The sequence below is a fragment of the Alligator mississippiensis genome, chromosome 4 (assembly GCF_030867095.1).
Source record: "Alligator mississippiensis isolate rAllMis1 chromosome 4, rAllMis1, whole genome shotgun sequence".
NCBI classification, from domain to species: Eukaryota; Metazoa; Chordata; order Crocodylia; family Alligatoridae; genus Alligator; species Alligator mississippiensis.
The window spans coordinates 27656944-27671723 of record NC_081827.1 but is presented as its reverse complement, the minus strand read 5'-3'; the positions used below and the strand labels follow the sequence as shown (position 1 = coordinate 27671723).

The 14780-nt window shown below is 48.1% G+C and overlaps 1 protein-coding gene across 2 annotated transcripts in view; it reads left to right on the top strand.

The window, feature by feature from the left end:
- COG5 (component of oligomeric golgi complex 5) overlaps positions 1-14700 on the top strand; it is a 355827-nt gene extending 341127 nt beyond the window's left edge. For both annotated transcript variants that reach the window (XM_006257811.4, XM_019487452.2), the window contains one exon: positions 13708-14700. In XM_006257811.4, the coding sequence (XP_006257873.1) occupies positions 13708-13822 (115 nt within the window). In that variant the 3' untranslated portion in view covers positions 13823-14700. The remainder of the gene's footprint in view (positions 1-13707) is intronic.
- The last annotated feature ends 80 nt before the right edge of the window (positions 14701-14780 follow it).

Genomic DNA, 14780 nt, shown 5'->3' with positions numbered 1-14780 from the left:
AGTTCTCTACTATTTCTTGATAATCATATAAACAAGCTAGGAAAAGTGCTCTGGGTGAATGCAGGGGAAGGCGTGTGCACAGCTCCTTGAAATACCATATTCCCAGAGCAGCTGCTGAGGCTTCTGCAAACTGGACATATGTGTCCTGTGTCTGGAATTCTCCAGTGTTTCCATCAGTGATGTGGATTGAGCCTGTCTGACATCTTGACCTCAGGTGGGAGCAGATTATACTGTAGCAGTTTAGTCTGGGGCTTACACAGTCAGACTGGCCCAAAGGTGCAACCTCCAGGGTTGCGGAAGAAGGGAGGTGCCCCCTTTGTAGCTCTGGAGGGCATGGCCCATTCGGGGTTAGTGCTAACACATCCCTATCCTCTTGCAGTCTTGTTGGGGCCCTACTCGCTCAAAGTTGAATCATGAACCAGCATTAAGTGCTCCTTGCTGAAACCACCCTGCTTCCTCCAGGGCTGTCTGCTTCTCAGTGCCAGCCCGGACCTCCCTGTGGTGGGTACTATTTTGTTACTAGGTAGCACTCTCTCACCCTCCCATGCTGCACCCTGATCCTGACCCATTGCATACACACTTGGTGCTCTGCACGCCATGGGTGACTGGTGCATCGCGGGGTGGGGGGGGGGGGGGGGGGCATGCACTTGCCCCCCAGCAGCCAGTCAGGGCCCAGGGGTGGGGTTCCCCGCGGCCAATCGTGCCAACCTGGAAGTGCCAGCGGTGCTTCTCCTGGCATCCCACTCCCCGGCCGGCTCTCTCAGGGCGGGCACCAGTGCTCCCACCTGCCCCCGTTACCTAAGTGGGAAGCGCTTGCTGTCAAGGGGTGCACCAGCGCTCTTGGGGGTGCATATGCACCCCCGTGCACCCTCTGTATCACCACTGCTGCACCCTGAATGTCCCGTACACTTAATGTCTAAGACCCCTATGCCAATTACCCTGAACTCTAACCACCCTGGACAGCCCACATGCTGTCCCAGAATCACCCTGGACAGTCTCAGAGCCCAGTGGCCTCTCTAACCTCACTTGTGGGCCCATAGCCTACCTCCCTTGTGGTCAGCTTGCCAGGCATGCTGCAGGGACAGCTGATCTAGCTCTGCATGTTAAAGCTCTGAACAGGAAGCAGCACAGCTGCAGTTACATGAACTAATTAGCCTCTCAGCTGTGTTAATTGGCGCAGGCATGGTGCCATGTAAATGCAGCTATATTGCTTCCAGATCTGGAGCTAGTGCATGCCGAGCTAGCCCATGGCTATGCCTTGATCATCAGTTAGAGAAGATCAGCTTGTGGGCCGGATCCAGCTGGCAAGCTGCTGGTTGGCCAGCACCGACATGGATGCTGGAATGAAAGAGAGTGCACTTAGTAAATTTGTGGACTGTACCAAATTGGAAGGGGCCACATGTGCTTTGGAGGACAGGAGGAGAATTCAAAATGATGTTGCCCTTGTTGAACTGTGTCCTATTTATTTCACACCATTTCTCCAATTTGTCAAATGTAGAGGGCTTCACTGAAGAAGAAAATAGGAATGACTGACCTGGCAGCAGTTCTGCAGAAAAGGCACTGGGGGTTAGAGGAGACCTGGGTGTGAGCCCACAAAGACGCACTGTTCCAAAACAAGGGGAAAATGAACAGCGTGCAGTGCCATAAACAAAAGCATCCTTGTCAGGCATGTAAAATAAGACTTCCACTCTGCACTGCGGGAACCTCAGCTAGGGTATTGTGTCCAGTTCTGGGCACCACGCTTCAAGAAACCTGCAGGCAAAGTCCTGGAGTCACTGGAATAAGAAGCAGGCTGGGGGCTTAGCCCTTGCTGCTCCCCTTCCCCTCCCCTCGCCTCCCAATCCAGGAGCAAGGAGCACAGGCCAAGGAGAGGGTCCAGAGAAGAGCAACAAGAATGATCAGACCCCTAAGAAACATGGCCTGTGAGGAAATGGAGGGGGGCGCGGGGTGGAGAACAGCGTTGTTTTTTTCAGTCTGGACAAGAGAAGGTGGAGAGGAGACAGGGTAACAGTCTGCAAATATGTAAACAGTTATGACCAGATGAATTGGTGGAGCAACCGTTCCCCACAGATCATTTCAGAGCTCAGTGACGCACATTTATGACCCTGTCCTGATGTCTGATCTGTGCCTTTGGGGAGCCATGTACGTGTTTATCATTTATTCTTTGTATTACAAGAGCACCTAGGAGGTCTGATCATGACCCAGGACCTGTCACACTCAGTGCTGTCTAAACACTGGGTCTGTCCAACTGAATAGCGGGACGGGTTTGCAAGTTGGGGCCTTCACATTTAACGTACTATGTAAATACTAACTAATTAATTAAAATTGTTTCCATTGATACATATTAAGATTCCTCTAGCAGACAGTATCCAGATCATAGGCTTGTCAGTTATTTTAATTTAGATATAAATCTTCATGGTTGGAAAGAACATTCTATAAAAAAACCTGTCTGGTATTATATAATCAGCTTGTCCTGAATTCCAAGAAAGCTGATGTTTTTGTTCAAGCAAGTGAAGTAATTTAATAAATGCTTTAAAATCTTCTTTTCTACTTCATGTGGGAGGGCATCTTAAACTTACACTTTTTTTTCTTACTTCTTATAGCATTTTTAATGAAGCATTAAAATATGCAGAGCATCCCACCAACCCTTTATCCTTAGCTTTCTCTTGCAAATGATATTTGTAATTTATATCATGTCTTAGCTTTCTAAATGGAAGCTGAATTACCAAACAGGTTTTCTGGCCATTACTAGACTGAAAGATGGGGCTTGTGGAGCATTACTGGGCCTAGTCCCTTAGGGGTACATTCTGTAGGTTATACAAATTAGATTTTTTCCTTTTTCTTTAACATCAAGACTGTGCACTGTCATTCATTTTGTGCATGAGACAACAAATGTGATTGCATCTATTTCCTTACTGGATGCTGTATGATGTTGGTTTAGCCCCCAAAAGCCATACATTCTTCAACTGCTTCTTATTTCCAAGTCTCTTTTAGCCTATTATATCTGATGTGAAATTTTCACAACAGCACAAAGCAACAACTGAACTCTTTCATGCCAGCTTTGTCCAAGCCAGTTTTTATAAACAGTTGCCAGAATGTCATCTTCCTCAGATACATTCAGGCTGTTAATAAAACTAGTTCATCTCCCAAAGGAGGTTACACATGACGGCACCTCTTTTGACACCAATTGCCAAGTATTTTTCATTGTCAGCACACAAGGGGTATAGCACTCTCCAGAGAGTAACCCCAGCTCTCACCAGCGCATCTTGCTGCCCTCTATCTCCATAGGGAGTAGTGCCCAGAGCCTACCTCTAAAACTGTCATTTCCTTCAACAAAGAGGAACTCATCCCAGAGTGAGTTCCTGAGTTTCAAAACTCCTCACACCCAAACAATAACCAGTCCTATTTTTTAATTAAATGTCGACACTTCTGGCCCAAGCTCTCGCTGTGGTCAAGGTGAATTGTCAGTGGCCACGTTGCTACTGGTAGAAACACCGCTCTCCCCACAGACACCAGAAGCATACAAATGTTCATGCTCTTTCTCCGTGCCTGAAAATAGTGGTTCCAGGAGACAAATAAATGGAATCCAACCAGGGGGAGGTCGGTCCTAGGACAGTTCCTCCGGGGAGAATGAATGTTCGGACACTTCCTCCTGGATTCGTTCCTTCTAGGACCAGGAAGAGTGGAGCCAGTGGAAAGGCTCCTGTGCAGTTCTGAGATTGGGGTCACCCTGGTCTGGAGAAGGCACAGGGGCAGCTGCTCCTACCCCTCATGTAGACTGGGAGGGGAGGAGAGGGGCAGCCACCAGTTGCTCCGTGCTGGCTCCTCACACTAGCAGGAGGGACTTGTTCTGGGGACTCTGGTGCGAGAAGCAGGCTTTGCTGGGCTGCTCCATCCCCTGGAGCTAAGCAGAGCCCTCTCCTGCTTCTCGCACTGGGGTCCCTGAAGTGAGAAGCGGGCTGGAGGTTTTGCCTCACTGCTCCCCTCCCACCCTGACCAGTGTGGGAGCGAGGGGAGCAGCAGCCACCGCCCTGCACCTCCCTGCTGTCTTGGGTTTTAGGAAGTTGGGGGGGGGGGCTTTGCCTGTCCTGCTGGCTTCTCCTGAATGCCTGTGGTGATTTAAAAGCCAGCAGGGCCAGGCATTGGTTTTAGAGGAAGCATCTCCATGCCAGGTCTCCAACCCTGCTGACTTCCCTTGCTATCCCTGCCACCCAGCTGGATGGCATGCGGCATGAGGGGAAGCTACTGGGGCAAGAGGCCAGGCCAGAGGAGACTTCGTGGAGTAGTAGGGAGGGAACTGTGGTCCCTGCCTGCTTCTCCCGCTGGAGTCGAGGAGTGAGGTGTGGGGGAGGTTGCTCCACGACTCCCTCCTCTCTGCTCCCTGAGAGAAAGCGCAGAGCAGAGGAGCAGCTCACTACTCCCCACCCACTCCCCAGACTGGGGTCCTTGATTTGGGGAGTGGGTGGAGGGCTTTACACAAAGCCCCGGGTGCCTACCCCTCCCTGAAGCAGCTGCTGCGGCTCCCTGCCTCTTCCCCAACCTGGGCACTTCCTGGCGTGGGGACGGGGCTAGGGGCTGTGCCGTGCTGCTCCCTCCCCCTCCTGAACTTGTCCAAGAGTGAAGAGAGCAGCCACCACTGCTCTCTGCCTCTTCCTCAAGCCAGGCACTGTCCAGCGTGGGCAAGGGGCTGGGGGCTTTGCCCCGGTGCTCCCCCCACTCTGCTCCTAGCCTGGCAGCCGAGTGGAGAAGGCTGCTTCCTGCCTGTTCCCAGACTGCAGTCCAGGGAAGGTAGAGGGAGTATCTCCTCACGCGTTCCCCAGATCGGGATCACCCTGACCTGGAGAAAGCCGGGATAAAGACCTGCACGCACCCTTTCCCGGTAGAAATGAATGTCTGTTTGTGGCCAGTGTTACCCCTCCAGCTATCGACATCACCTCCGTTTTTCCCTAGCTTTACTTTCCCTAGCCTTACCTGGTCCAAGCGCAGTCTCACTGCGGCTGGATGGATGGGATTCCTGGCAACTTGCCGCCGTGTCCCCTAATGTATTAGAATCATCCTTGGGTTTAACCATTATTATGCAGATGTGGAGCCTGACACCGACATGGGATTGTCTCAGCCAGTCAGACCATGGTCAGCTAAACTCGACAAGTTGCATCTCAGGATGCAAAATCCGTGCTCTGGCAGGCTGCTGCCTCCTGCAACTTTGCATGCGTTTGCCTTTAGATTTCCAGCTCTCTCCTTCCAGACCTGCCAGCCTGCCTGCTCGCAGCTCTTCCTCGGGCTGGCTAACTGCCCCCGTGACTCTCTGAAGCAGAGAGTTCCTCGTGGATCATTTCAGTGCCTCGTGGTGCACATGTAGCCACATACTCTAGGCTGTATGTTTCTTTATTAATTGCTCCTATCACAGGCATCGGAGTTCCCATGCCAACGGTTCCTATCAGAATTATGATAAAGGTAGCATGGAAGATGCAAGAAACTGTTGAAAACCTGGATTTGGAAAAGCAGGGGACTCGAGCAGGATTTTTAGATCTGTATTTGTTGCCTGTCTATAGACAAAAGGACACCTTGGGCCCAACAAGGGGCTTGATGTTAAGAAACTCTTAGTTGACTGTAATAACATTAAGCATTAATTGTGGCTCTGGGATTCAGTCAGGTGGGTCCCATTGTAAGAGATGCCCTTTAAAAGTCTTTAAAATTGTTTAAAGGTAGAAAGAGAAAGAAAATGGTTAATAGAATTTGAGATGTAAAGCAGTGAGAGGCTTGTATTTTAATGGTTTTCCCTTATTCCCTTTGGCTATTAGTGTTTTTATAAGGAAAACACATGCTTGATGGTCTTTTGACTGTATTAAAGCTGGTGTTAAGTATCCTACTGGGAGAAAAGAGAAGACATGAGCTGTGGTGCTCTCAGGCTACTGCTAGAGTCTGACTCTGATTCCTTGTAGACAAAATCAGACAAACTTGCACTAAAAAGAAAGACAAGAATAGCACATTTTAAAAAATGCAGCTTTTACTTCTGGGGTTTTCCCCCGCAGCCTTGTAGGCTGAGCTCAAGGTTGTCCCAGCATTTGGCTGTGTAGGGTGTTGCTCGTAACTGCTTTTCTGCTCACTGCAGTATTGCAAGAGATGGCGTTTCTAGCTAAATGAGACCTTTTATTAGACACATTGTAGAGAAAGACAGGAAGGAGGAGGAAACCAGCTGGGGAAGCATCATGACTCAGTTGGAGGGGTGGGACAGCAGAACATCCCGGTGTGGTTCTGGATTTGGCCAGCCCCAGTAGATCAAGCAGTGTCATTGCATTTCCTCTCACATGTGCTGTGGTCAGGGGATCTTCAAGATGGTCAAAGCCCGCTGTGGTCGCAGTAGATCCTGAGGGCCCAAAGAATGGTGAGCGTGGTGCGCATGGCAGTACAGCTCACACCTTCCATCCCACCCAGTAAGTCATTATTTTTTGCAGTAACTCCAGATAAAACCACCTCTGAAATGGAAAGAGGTGGCAATGTTGCTCTTAGGAAAACAATAAATGGAAAAGCTTTTCAGAAGCTCTTCTCCCTCCTGTCTCTGCAAACATTTCCTCTGATCACTAGAATCTCTCAGCTCATTGCCTTGTGGTTTCCACGACACTGCCTGGCAGACACTTGTTCTGGTTCCTTTAAGCCAGGGCGGGCAATTATTTCGGGCAGAGGGCCGCTTACCCAGTTTTGGCAGGCTGTCGAGGGCCGCATGGGTAGCCCCGGCCCTTGATGGGTGCCTCACCCCCTGGTCACCATCTTAGGACCAATGTCCCAATGTCTTGGGACCAGTGTCCCAGGGCCAGCTCCGGTGGGGCCCAAAGCGGGGTGCAGGCCAGCAGGGGTCCGTGGAGCTGGGCTGGGCTGCACCAGCAAGGAGAGGGGGGAGCTGGCCTGGCTCCATAGAGCCCCTGCCAGCTGGGACCCTGTACTCGTGCTGCCCTGCTCTGGGCCCCGCCGGCACTGATCCTGAGGCACTAGGGTGGGCTCCCCACCCACTCACACCCAGTGCCCCCCAGCCCCGCAGTGCAGCACACAGCCCCGACCCCCTGCTTGCCCGCAGGGAAGAAGCTGGTGCTGAGCGCAGGGAAAAGCAGCCCCTCGCTCACCCCATGGCTGGTGCTCGCAGCCCATGCGGGACTGTCTGGAGCAGGCACAGGCAGTCCCAGGTGGGCTGCGAGTGGCTGGAACCAAGGGCACAGAAATATTAATTTTCTACGTTTATTTAGGGGCCCCACGGGCCGGATAAAATGGCCTTGTGGGACGTATTTTGCCCACATCGGCTTTAAGCCATATAGCCTAGTTAGTCTTTCTGTCCCTACTGTTGCTGCCTCAAGCAAATAGCTTTATAGAACTAGCTGGTTTGGACTCCCATGGACAGCACAGAGCACAGGCCTGTGTATAACGGGAGTACAGCCTCCGAGTGCACAAATCATGACTAGCTTTTCAGACCAAGGAGGGAAGAGGGGAGGAGCTACGGATGTTGATGAGTAGAGAAAGGGAGGATCATAGATACTTGAATCCGAGTGTACTTCTATGTAGGCCTCTAAGAGTTAAAGGTGGATGGTCTACAATAGTTCTCAGGCTTTTCACTGCATTTCAACATCGGGCAAGTCAAACCAGATTTGAAGTACAACACAGCCCCATAGGACACACAAACTCGCAATGGCTGAATCTGACTTGCAGGTCCACTGCAGTAGTAAGTCTCTGGGCCTTGTGTTTCTGGTAAATAATGTTTAGGGGTCTATTTATAGTTCAAGCCCCCCCCAAAAAACATGCCCACAATGATTTTTCTGTAATATGAATAATTGGAAAACACCATGAGGAGGGGAATCTGCCAGAAGTTTCTGACTTAGCCATCATTAGGACAGAAATGTCTAAATACTGGTGTTTGGCATCAGAAAGGCAAAATTCTGGTTTAAAATAGATAAAAAGCAATTTATTTCTCTAACCACGTCAGTCATGAGGGCTGCCAGTGCTATGACCAGGAGCCTCTGGGACCTGAGCTTCTGTTTCAAAGTGACTGCAGTTCATGCTTAGCCAAGGAGTTGTTGGCTTTGTTTGATGTTAGTTCAAAAGCACATAAATAGGAGTAAATAATTTTAAAATCCCTTTCAATCTCCTCATTCATGATTCATCTAGCTACAGTTCTTCTGAATAGCGAAAATAACTGTCTTGCTGTTTTCTTCACATTCATGCGTCTGTCATAAAATACACAGTAATTAAAATCACAGGACCCTGTGTTGAGTCTAGTTCCTGATTAAAGATGTTGGAGAAACAATGGGATCTAATTGTTTTGGTGGCAGAGGATGCCAAATGAATTGTGTGGCTGTAAAATGCTGCTGCACCCAGTGAGCTTTCTGTGGGCAGGGGGGTATTCCTGAAGATGGCTTTGACCCTCAGTGGATTAACGATTTCTCAGTCTGTGCAACGTGTGGCTTTGTGTTAACGATAACCTTGAGGGTTGTCCTCTGCACTAAGTAATGATATCTTGAGCTAACATTAAGGCTTTGAATGCTACTGTGATGTGTGCGGTAGAAGGAGAACAGGATGAAATAAAGTCGAGCAAGCAATGTGGCGAGACCAAGCTGACAGGAAGCACTTCTGCTGCCGAAACATGATGTGTGCATTTGATTATTCCAAGATGTGCCCTCCCCGCTCTCCCCTTGCTGACAGTCCTGCTTTGCAAATAGTATTACAATACAAACATTCATTGTACACGCACGTTCTCTCCTCCCTCACTCACAGGGTATTTAAAATCTGGACTCTCCCTGACCAGGGTTGCTGATCCTGAAGCGTGTCTGTGGAGGGGTGGGGGATGCATTTGAAGCAGTGCTTGGAGCTGTACTCAGAGAAGTTTTCTAGCTGCCTCTTTTCTGCTGTCTGGCACAGCTCCCTGGGCTCTGTGCAGGCGAGCAGCCCCTCGCTGATGCTGCGTGTGATCGCAGTGCAGCTTGGGCTGTGGCTGGTCACCCACTGCATCCGCAACGGGGAGCAGGCCCAGGCTGCAAGTGCTTAGCGTGCTCAGGAAGGTGACCAAGGCTCACTAGTCACTGTTATTTTGGCTGCATGACTAAAATGTTAGCTCTGCTTGGGGAGGAGATAGTCTGTGGTGCTGTGGAAGGGGGTCTGCGTGGCAGTGCTGCCCCAGTTCATTTTGCAGCCATGGAACACGCTGCCCCAGCACGATATAAGGTGCAGGGGTTCCTGCAGCACTCCGTCCTTTGCACATCTCTGCTCACGTGGAAGCTGTTAACTCGCCGAGCCACAGGAGTGTCTGTAGCGTCCTTCCCCACAGCACCATAGCAGGAGCGGTCCCAACGCGGCCCGGCCTGCTGATTCCAGCAATCCAGCCCTGTGACATGGGCACTACTGGCATCCCGCATGCTTCCCTCCTTGTGTTCTGCACAGATGTTACCCCAGTGCCTGGGGCAGGCAGTTGAATGTATTATGGCCTCCTGTTGCCCAGCTTCTACTGTGCACGTGTGGATGCATGTTCTTCTGGCAAGTCCCCTGTGAGACCCTGATCTTTCTCTTATGGCTCAGGAGGTCTGAGCTCTTAACTGTGCTGCGATCAGAAGGAAGTGGTGGATTTGCTCTGCAAAGCAGTAGTCAACTGGCAGGGCTGTGGCTCCTCAGTCTATGGAGCGGTGACTCTCTCTCTCCCCAGACTCTCCAGCAAACTGTCCATGCAGGACCCTAGGCCTCCAGGCAGGCTCTCTCACTGATCGTCCTGTTTGGTGGGTAGCTCTGCATAGATGTTTAGGGTCAGAAGGGACCTTAGCAGATCATCAAGTCTGACCCTCTGCCCTGGGCAGGAAAGAGCGCTGGCGTCAGATGACCCCAGCCAGGTACATGTCTAGCCTCCTCTTAAAGACCCTCCAAGGTAGGGGAGAGCACAGCCTCCCTTGCAAACCCATTCCAGATTCTGGTAACCCTTACCATAAAGAAGTTTTTCCTATAGTATTGTGACCTCCTAAGTCAGCCTTTGCTGAGGGGTATTGTTGATTTATTGATAACTGCTGTTTCTCATGGGCAACTTAGCAGGTTTATACCCTATTCCTTACTGCCGATTTCTCTTTGATTTGATGTTGTGCCTCTCGGCTGCACTCCCTTGGTCTCTGCAGTAATGTATTTGCCTTACCTGCCATGGTTCTGGGTCTCTAGTGTGACAACCTCACTGAAAGATCAACGCGCCTGTCTTCAATGTTGTGCTGACTGGCTACTGCCCTGCCTCTAAGAGAATGTGCTCTCCTGCCTGCCTGGACACCACTCCTGTAAAGTTGCATGCATCTGCCTTCCCCAGGGCTCCTGTCTGCCTATTGCATAAGCAAACACATGCCCTGGTATGTACCCTCCAGCTTGATCATGTGGGTGGCTACTGCAGAGCTATGGCAGCTCATATTCACTCCTGAACCAATGCCTTGTTAGAGCCCCTGGAAGCCATCAGCTAAGATTAAAAAAAAAAAAAAAAAAGCCCGGGGCGGGGGGTTTAACACATGGTCCTGACCTCAATTTTAGACACTAGCATGAATTATCAGATCTTCAAAAGGACTGAGTCGCTCACAGCTCCATTTGGAGGTGTTGATGTCAACTGCTGAGTTGCTGACGACCTTCAGGGAGTGCATGCAGTGCACAATTTGGGGGATAGGACCTAAGATTCTGGAAATGTGGCGTTTGCTCCCCAGGACATTGCATCTCTCACACTTGTGTGAGTTTGTCACGTGGTGCTAAAAGCCTCCCTCGCAGCAGCTTGTATTCTCTGTATATATTGAAGTACCTAAAACTGTGGTCCCTGCCCCTCCTAGGAGTGGGCACCATTGTTCTGTGGCAAGTCAGTGTGTGACTCCATTAGGACGGCTGCTCTGACTGCCTTTGTTACCCAGGGAGGTGTCTGGCCTAGCCCTACTTCAGGGGGCTATAGGGTGGAACGCAGGCCTGAACATCATTGCTGGGGACAGGAGTTGAACATTAGGCAATTAATTGTTTCTGCTGTGTCCTTTTCTGCTAGCTAAGGGGATGCCCGTGTGGTTCATCGCTTCTGGCACCTTCTGTGTCCTCAAAGAAATATTCAAAAGTGTAATCAACTTGGCTTCTCCACCAATCCCAGTGTGAAAGCAGCGGTGGTTTTATCATGTTTAGCAGATGGAGAGGCTGCGAGCTGCCAACATCACTTAAGCTTTAGAGCAAAGAGAAAAGTTTCTTGGTATCTGTTTATTGCAAAAATAGCTCCATAAGTTACTGTGCTGCTATTTTACTGCGGTAGAGAATTAAACTTCCTTTATGTCCCCTTCTTCAAGTTCAGACAGGACAGGTGCAAAGGGCAATAGTCATTGGCTCCTTGTAGTCTTCACATCCTGGGTTCACAGCTGTTATGATCATGGTGGTGACTACCTTGGTCTTCCTGAAATAATCATCTTTCTTAGAATTGGCATTTCACTCTCAACCTTACCTCAAGTTAGTACTTTGGAAGTAGTGCACTGCCCAACCTGTTATGCACATTCACTTCCTTTGGGATTCAAATATGGATATTTATGTCCTGCCTGAACATGAAGTTGTGACTTAAGTCACATGGTCAACTCTTCCTGAAAGGTATTTCTGTATAGGGGCTGACTACTGGCTTAAATCAACAGATTTTAAAATCAGGAGGGACCTTTAAAGTTCCTCTAGTTTCACCTTCTCCAGAAGATGAGACAGGAAACTGATGACATTTTATAGCCTAAGTCCAAAACTTATGCATGAGCCTCTAGCATAGGCTCAGAATATCCAGGTTTGATTCCAGGTGTTCAAGTATCTACCACTTTCTTACTCAAGATGGTTGTTCCAGTGGTTAATTAACATTCATGCTTAAAATACATCTTAGTCCTCTGCCACTGCATTGGTATACTCTCGTTACAGAGCCCTCTCCTACAAGGCTTTTCCCCATGTAGCTATTTAAAAGAGTAACAGCTTTTTACCTTCACCTGCTGCAGTATATGGCCTGTGAAAATATTTAAGGTTAACATTCTTCCATGGCAGGACTTCCCTTCTTATACCGGACTCCCTCTTAGGCAGGTGCCTCCTAAAATGTACTTCAGCTGTGAAGGTTGAGGCATGAATTTTGGGTCTCACCCTCCATATTTCCTCCTTGAGATGAACAAATACCCCATGATCAACCAGACTTACTAAACAAGGTATCCCACAGTAATTAATGTGTTTTTTCTCTCAACCGTCTGCCCTGCATCAACTGTAGTTCAGGACAGAAAGCTGCATTTCTTGATTATTTGATGAGTGTTAAAATGTTTTGTTATTAGCAATTCTTTCTATTTTGAGAAATGGGTTAAAGGAACTGAAGGATGGGGATAGGATATTGCCTAATTTAAACACAGGCCACCTTCCTTCACCCACTGAGCCTCCTTAGTGCTCCTTGAAAGGTCTGCCCAGTCAGGTAAGACTTTCTCTACTGCTGTGGTGTGTTGCAACCACCACCAGGCTCTGACCAGAAGAATACAGACTGAGAAGAAATTATGAACTGTCTCCTCTCTGACCTCTACTCTCCAAAATAATGGGTCATTTATATGTCTTTCTAAATTAGTCCATCTTTTTTGCTGGGGAAAAGTCTAATGAAGGCTCTGAAATTGTAACTTGAATTCTTTCAATTCCTTCCTGGTGGCTGCAGCAATATTGCAATTGCAGCTCTTGCTGGATAGATAAAGGACAATGATTGATTGTCAACTGAGTTACTAGTATACAACTACAGAGGACCCAAGTATTTGCACTACCTGGTTATCGGTAAAAATCAAAATCTATTTTTAAACTTTAGCAGGTAACATTTAATGTGGGGAAAAAAGCATCTTTGTCCTTTTGTTAAATCAAGTAAACAAGACAGTTCTACTCTTCAAGTACACACTGAGCAGCACTGGATGAATGTTATAACCTGCATCACATTATGAGAATGGTCCCTTCTGGCCTTAAAAAAATCTAAGTTTGTGGGAGCTGTGTGTCTGCTAGAGTGCAGGATCCGATCTGTGCTGCCAGTGCTTGAGAAAAACCAACAGCAATATACAAGTAAATACATAAAATGCAAGTCTGATGGTTTACAGCAGGATTTCCAAATGGTAGAGGCATAGAAAACGGGCCAGGTGGGGGGCCCTGCCAGACTTCGCAGTTGTTCACGTCTCTTTTTTGTAAGCAGTTGCATTACCAGCTGGAATCTGTTCTTTTTTATGTTGAAAGGTCATCAGTGCAGCACACTGTGCATGTGTTTGGGCCTCAGAGCTGTTGTTTTAGGTGGGCTGCAAAGTGACAATACTGATAACTAGTTCACTGCTCAAAACATATAAAGGAGGAGAGAAAACATGAAAAAATACTGGTCTTTATGAAGTGTAAGGAGAAAGGGACACAGAAGCTAAAAGTGAAGATGACTAACACCACAGAGTGAGGGGAGGGGCTTGGGTGGGTACATTTTGTTTTCTTGACAGGAGGGGACAGGGAAGGATCAACTTGTGCTCAGGTGGGAGAACACTGGCTTAGCAATAAACAGAGCGAGTGTAAGGCAGTGTTTGGGGTCAAGTGCAGCTTCAGTATTGCCAGTTCTACATTAAAACTACTAAGACCCACCAATTATTTGTAGATACTCTTTAATCATACAGCTGGTTCATCTTTTTAAATTAATCACTTAATTCTGCCTAATGTATTTCTTTTTCTCTTTCTACTCAGAGGTGCACTGGAAGCTTATGTTCAGTCAGTGAGAACAAGGGAAGGGAAGGAGTTTGCACCAGTCTATCCCATCATGGTTCAACTACTGCAGAAAGCAATGTCCACACTTCAGTAAAAATGTCCAGAAGACTCGTTAATACAGAAATTGAAGAGTGATGGAGTTGGGTTGCTGGCATTGATTCACGTGTTTATGGGATTAACCAAAGCTTTTTTTAATACTACTGTCACTATTTAGGTGCTGTTAATGAGATACAAACCTAGTCTAACAAAGTGTACAAAATCCTCTTTCTGAGCTCTAGTGAACTGAATTTTGGGAACAGGTTTATATCAAAACAAAGGTTTCGTTGGAATAAATATAATTTCCTGACATGGTCACTAAGAAGAGGTCAGTCTTGTTTGAGAATCATTTTCTAATGCCCTTTCTGGTAAGACGCAAAAATTGGGACCTGCTCATAATGTTCTAGGGCAGCAGGGGCTAACTTTCTGGCAGGTTTGCCACAAACTCTCTCTCTACTTCCCCACATGCCACTCAGCTCTGCTGCTTTGCTTTCTGCTCCCAGCCCTGTGCTCCTTGCCTGAGCTGCAGCTTTCTGTTCCACCTGCTGCTGGGCTCCCCGTCCGCTCCCCAGTTGGCTGCCTGCTACTTATGGCACCCGTGCCACAGGCTGCCCACCCTGTTCTATAACAGTCTACAAAAAATTGATTTCCTGTAAATGGAGCAGAGAGGGGCTTAGTTTTTAGCATTGTGCAGACAAAGATAGCACTTTTCTAAGGCTAGGAGAAGGGTGAAGCCTCATTAGGATGTAGTTTATAGCTAAACATTTCATCTGAAAAGCACTAAGTTTACTACAAGGGAAGCATTTTAATTTCTAAACTAACGTAGAGCTGATTCTCTGTAGCATTGCTGAAGCTTTGAAGTAATTTATCCTGATGTTACTTTTTTCTTTTTGCTACCAGTGTAATAAAGAGCACCCACAATCTTTTGATCTAGAATTCAGTATTTGAAATTCTATCAGCAGCAGCTTAATTATGAAGTATCAAAACATAGATCTGCTTAGTTAAAATATTCCATA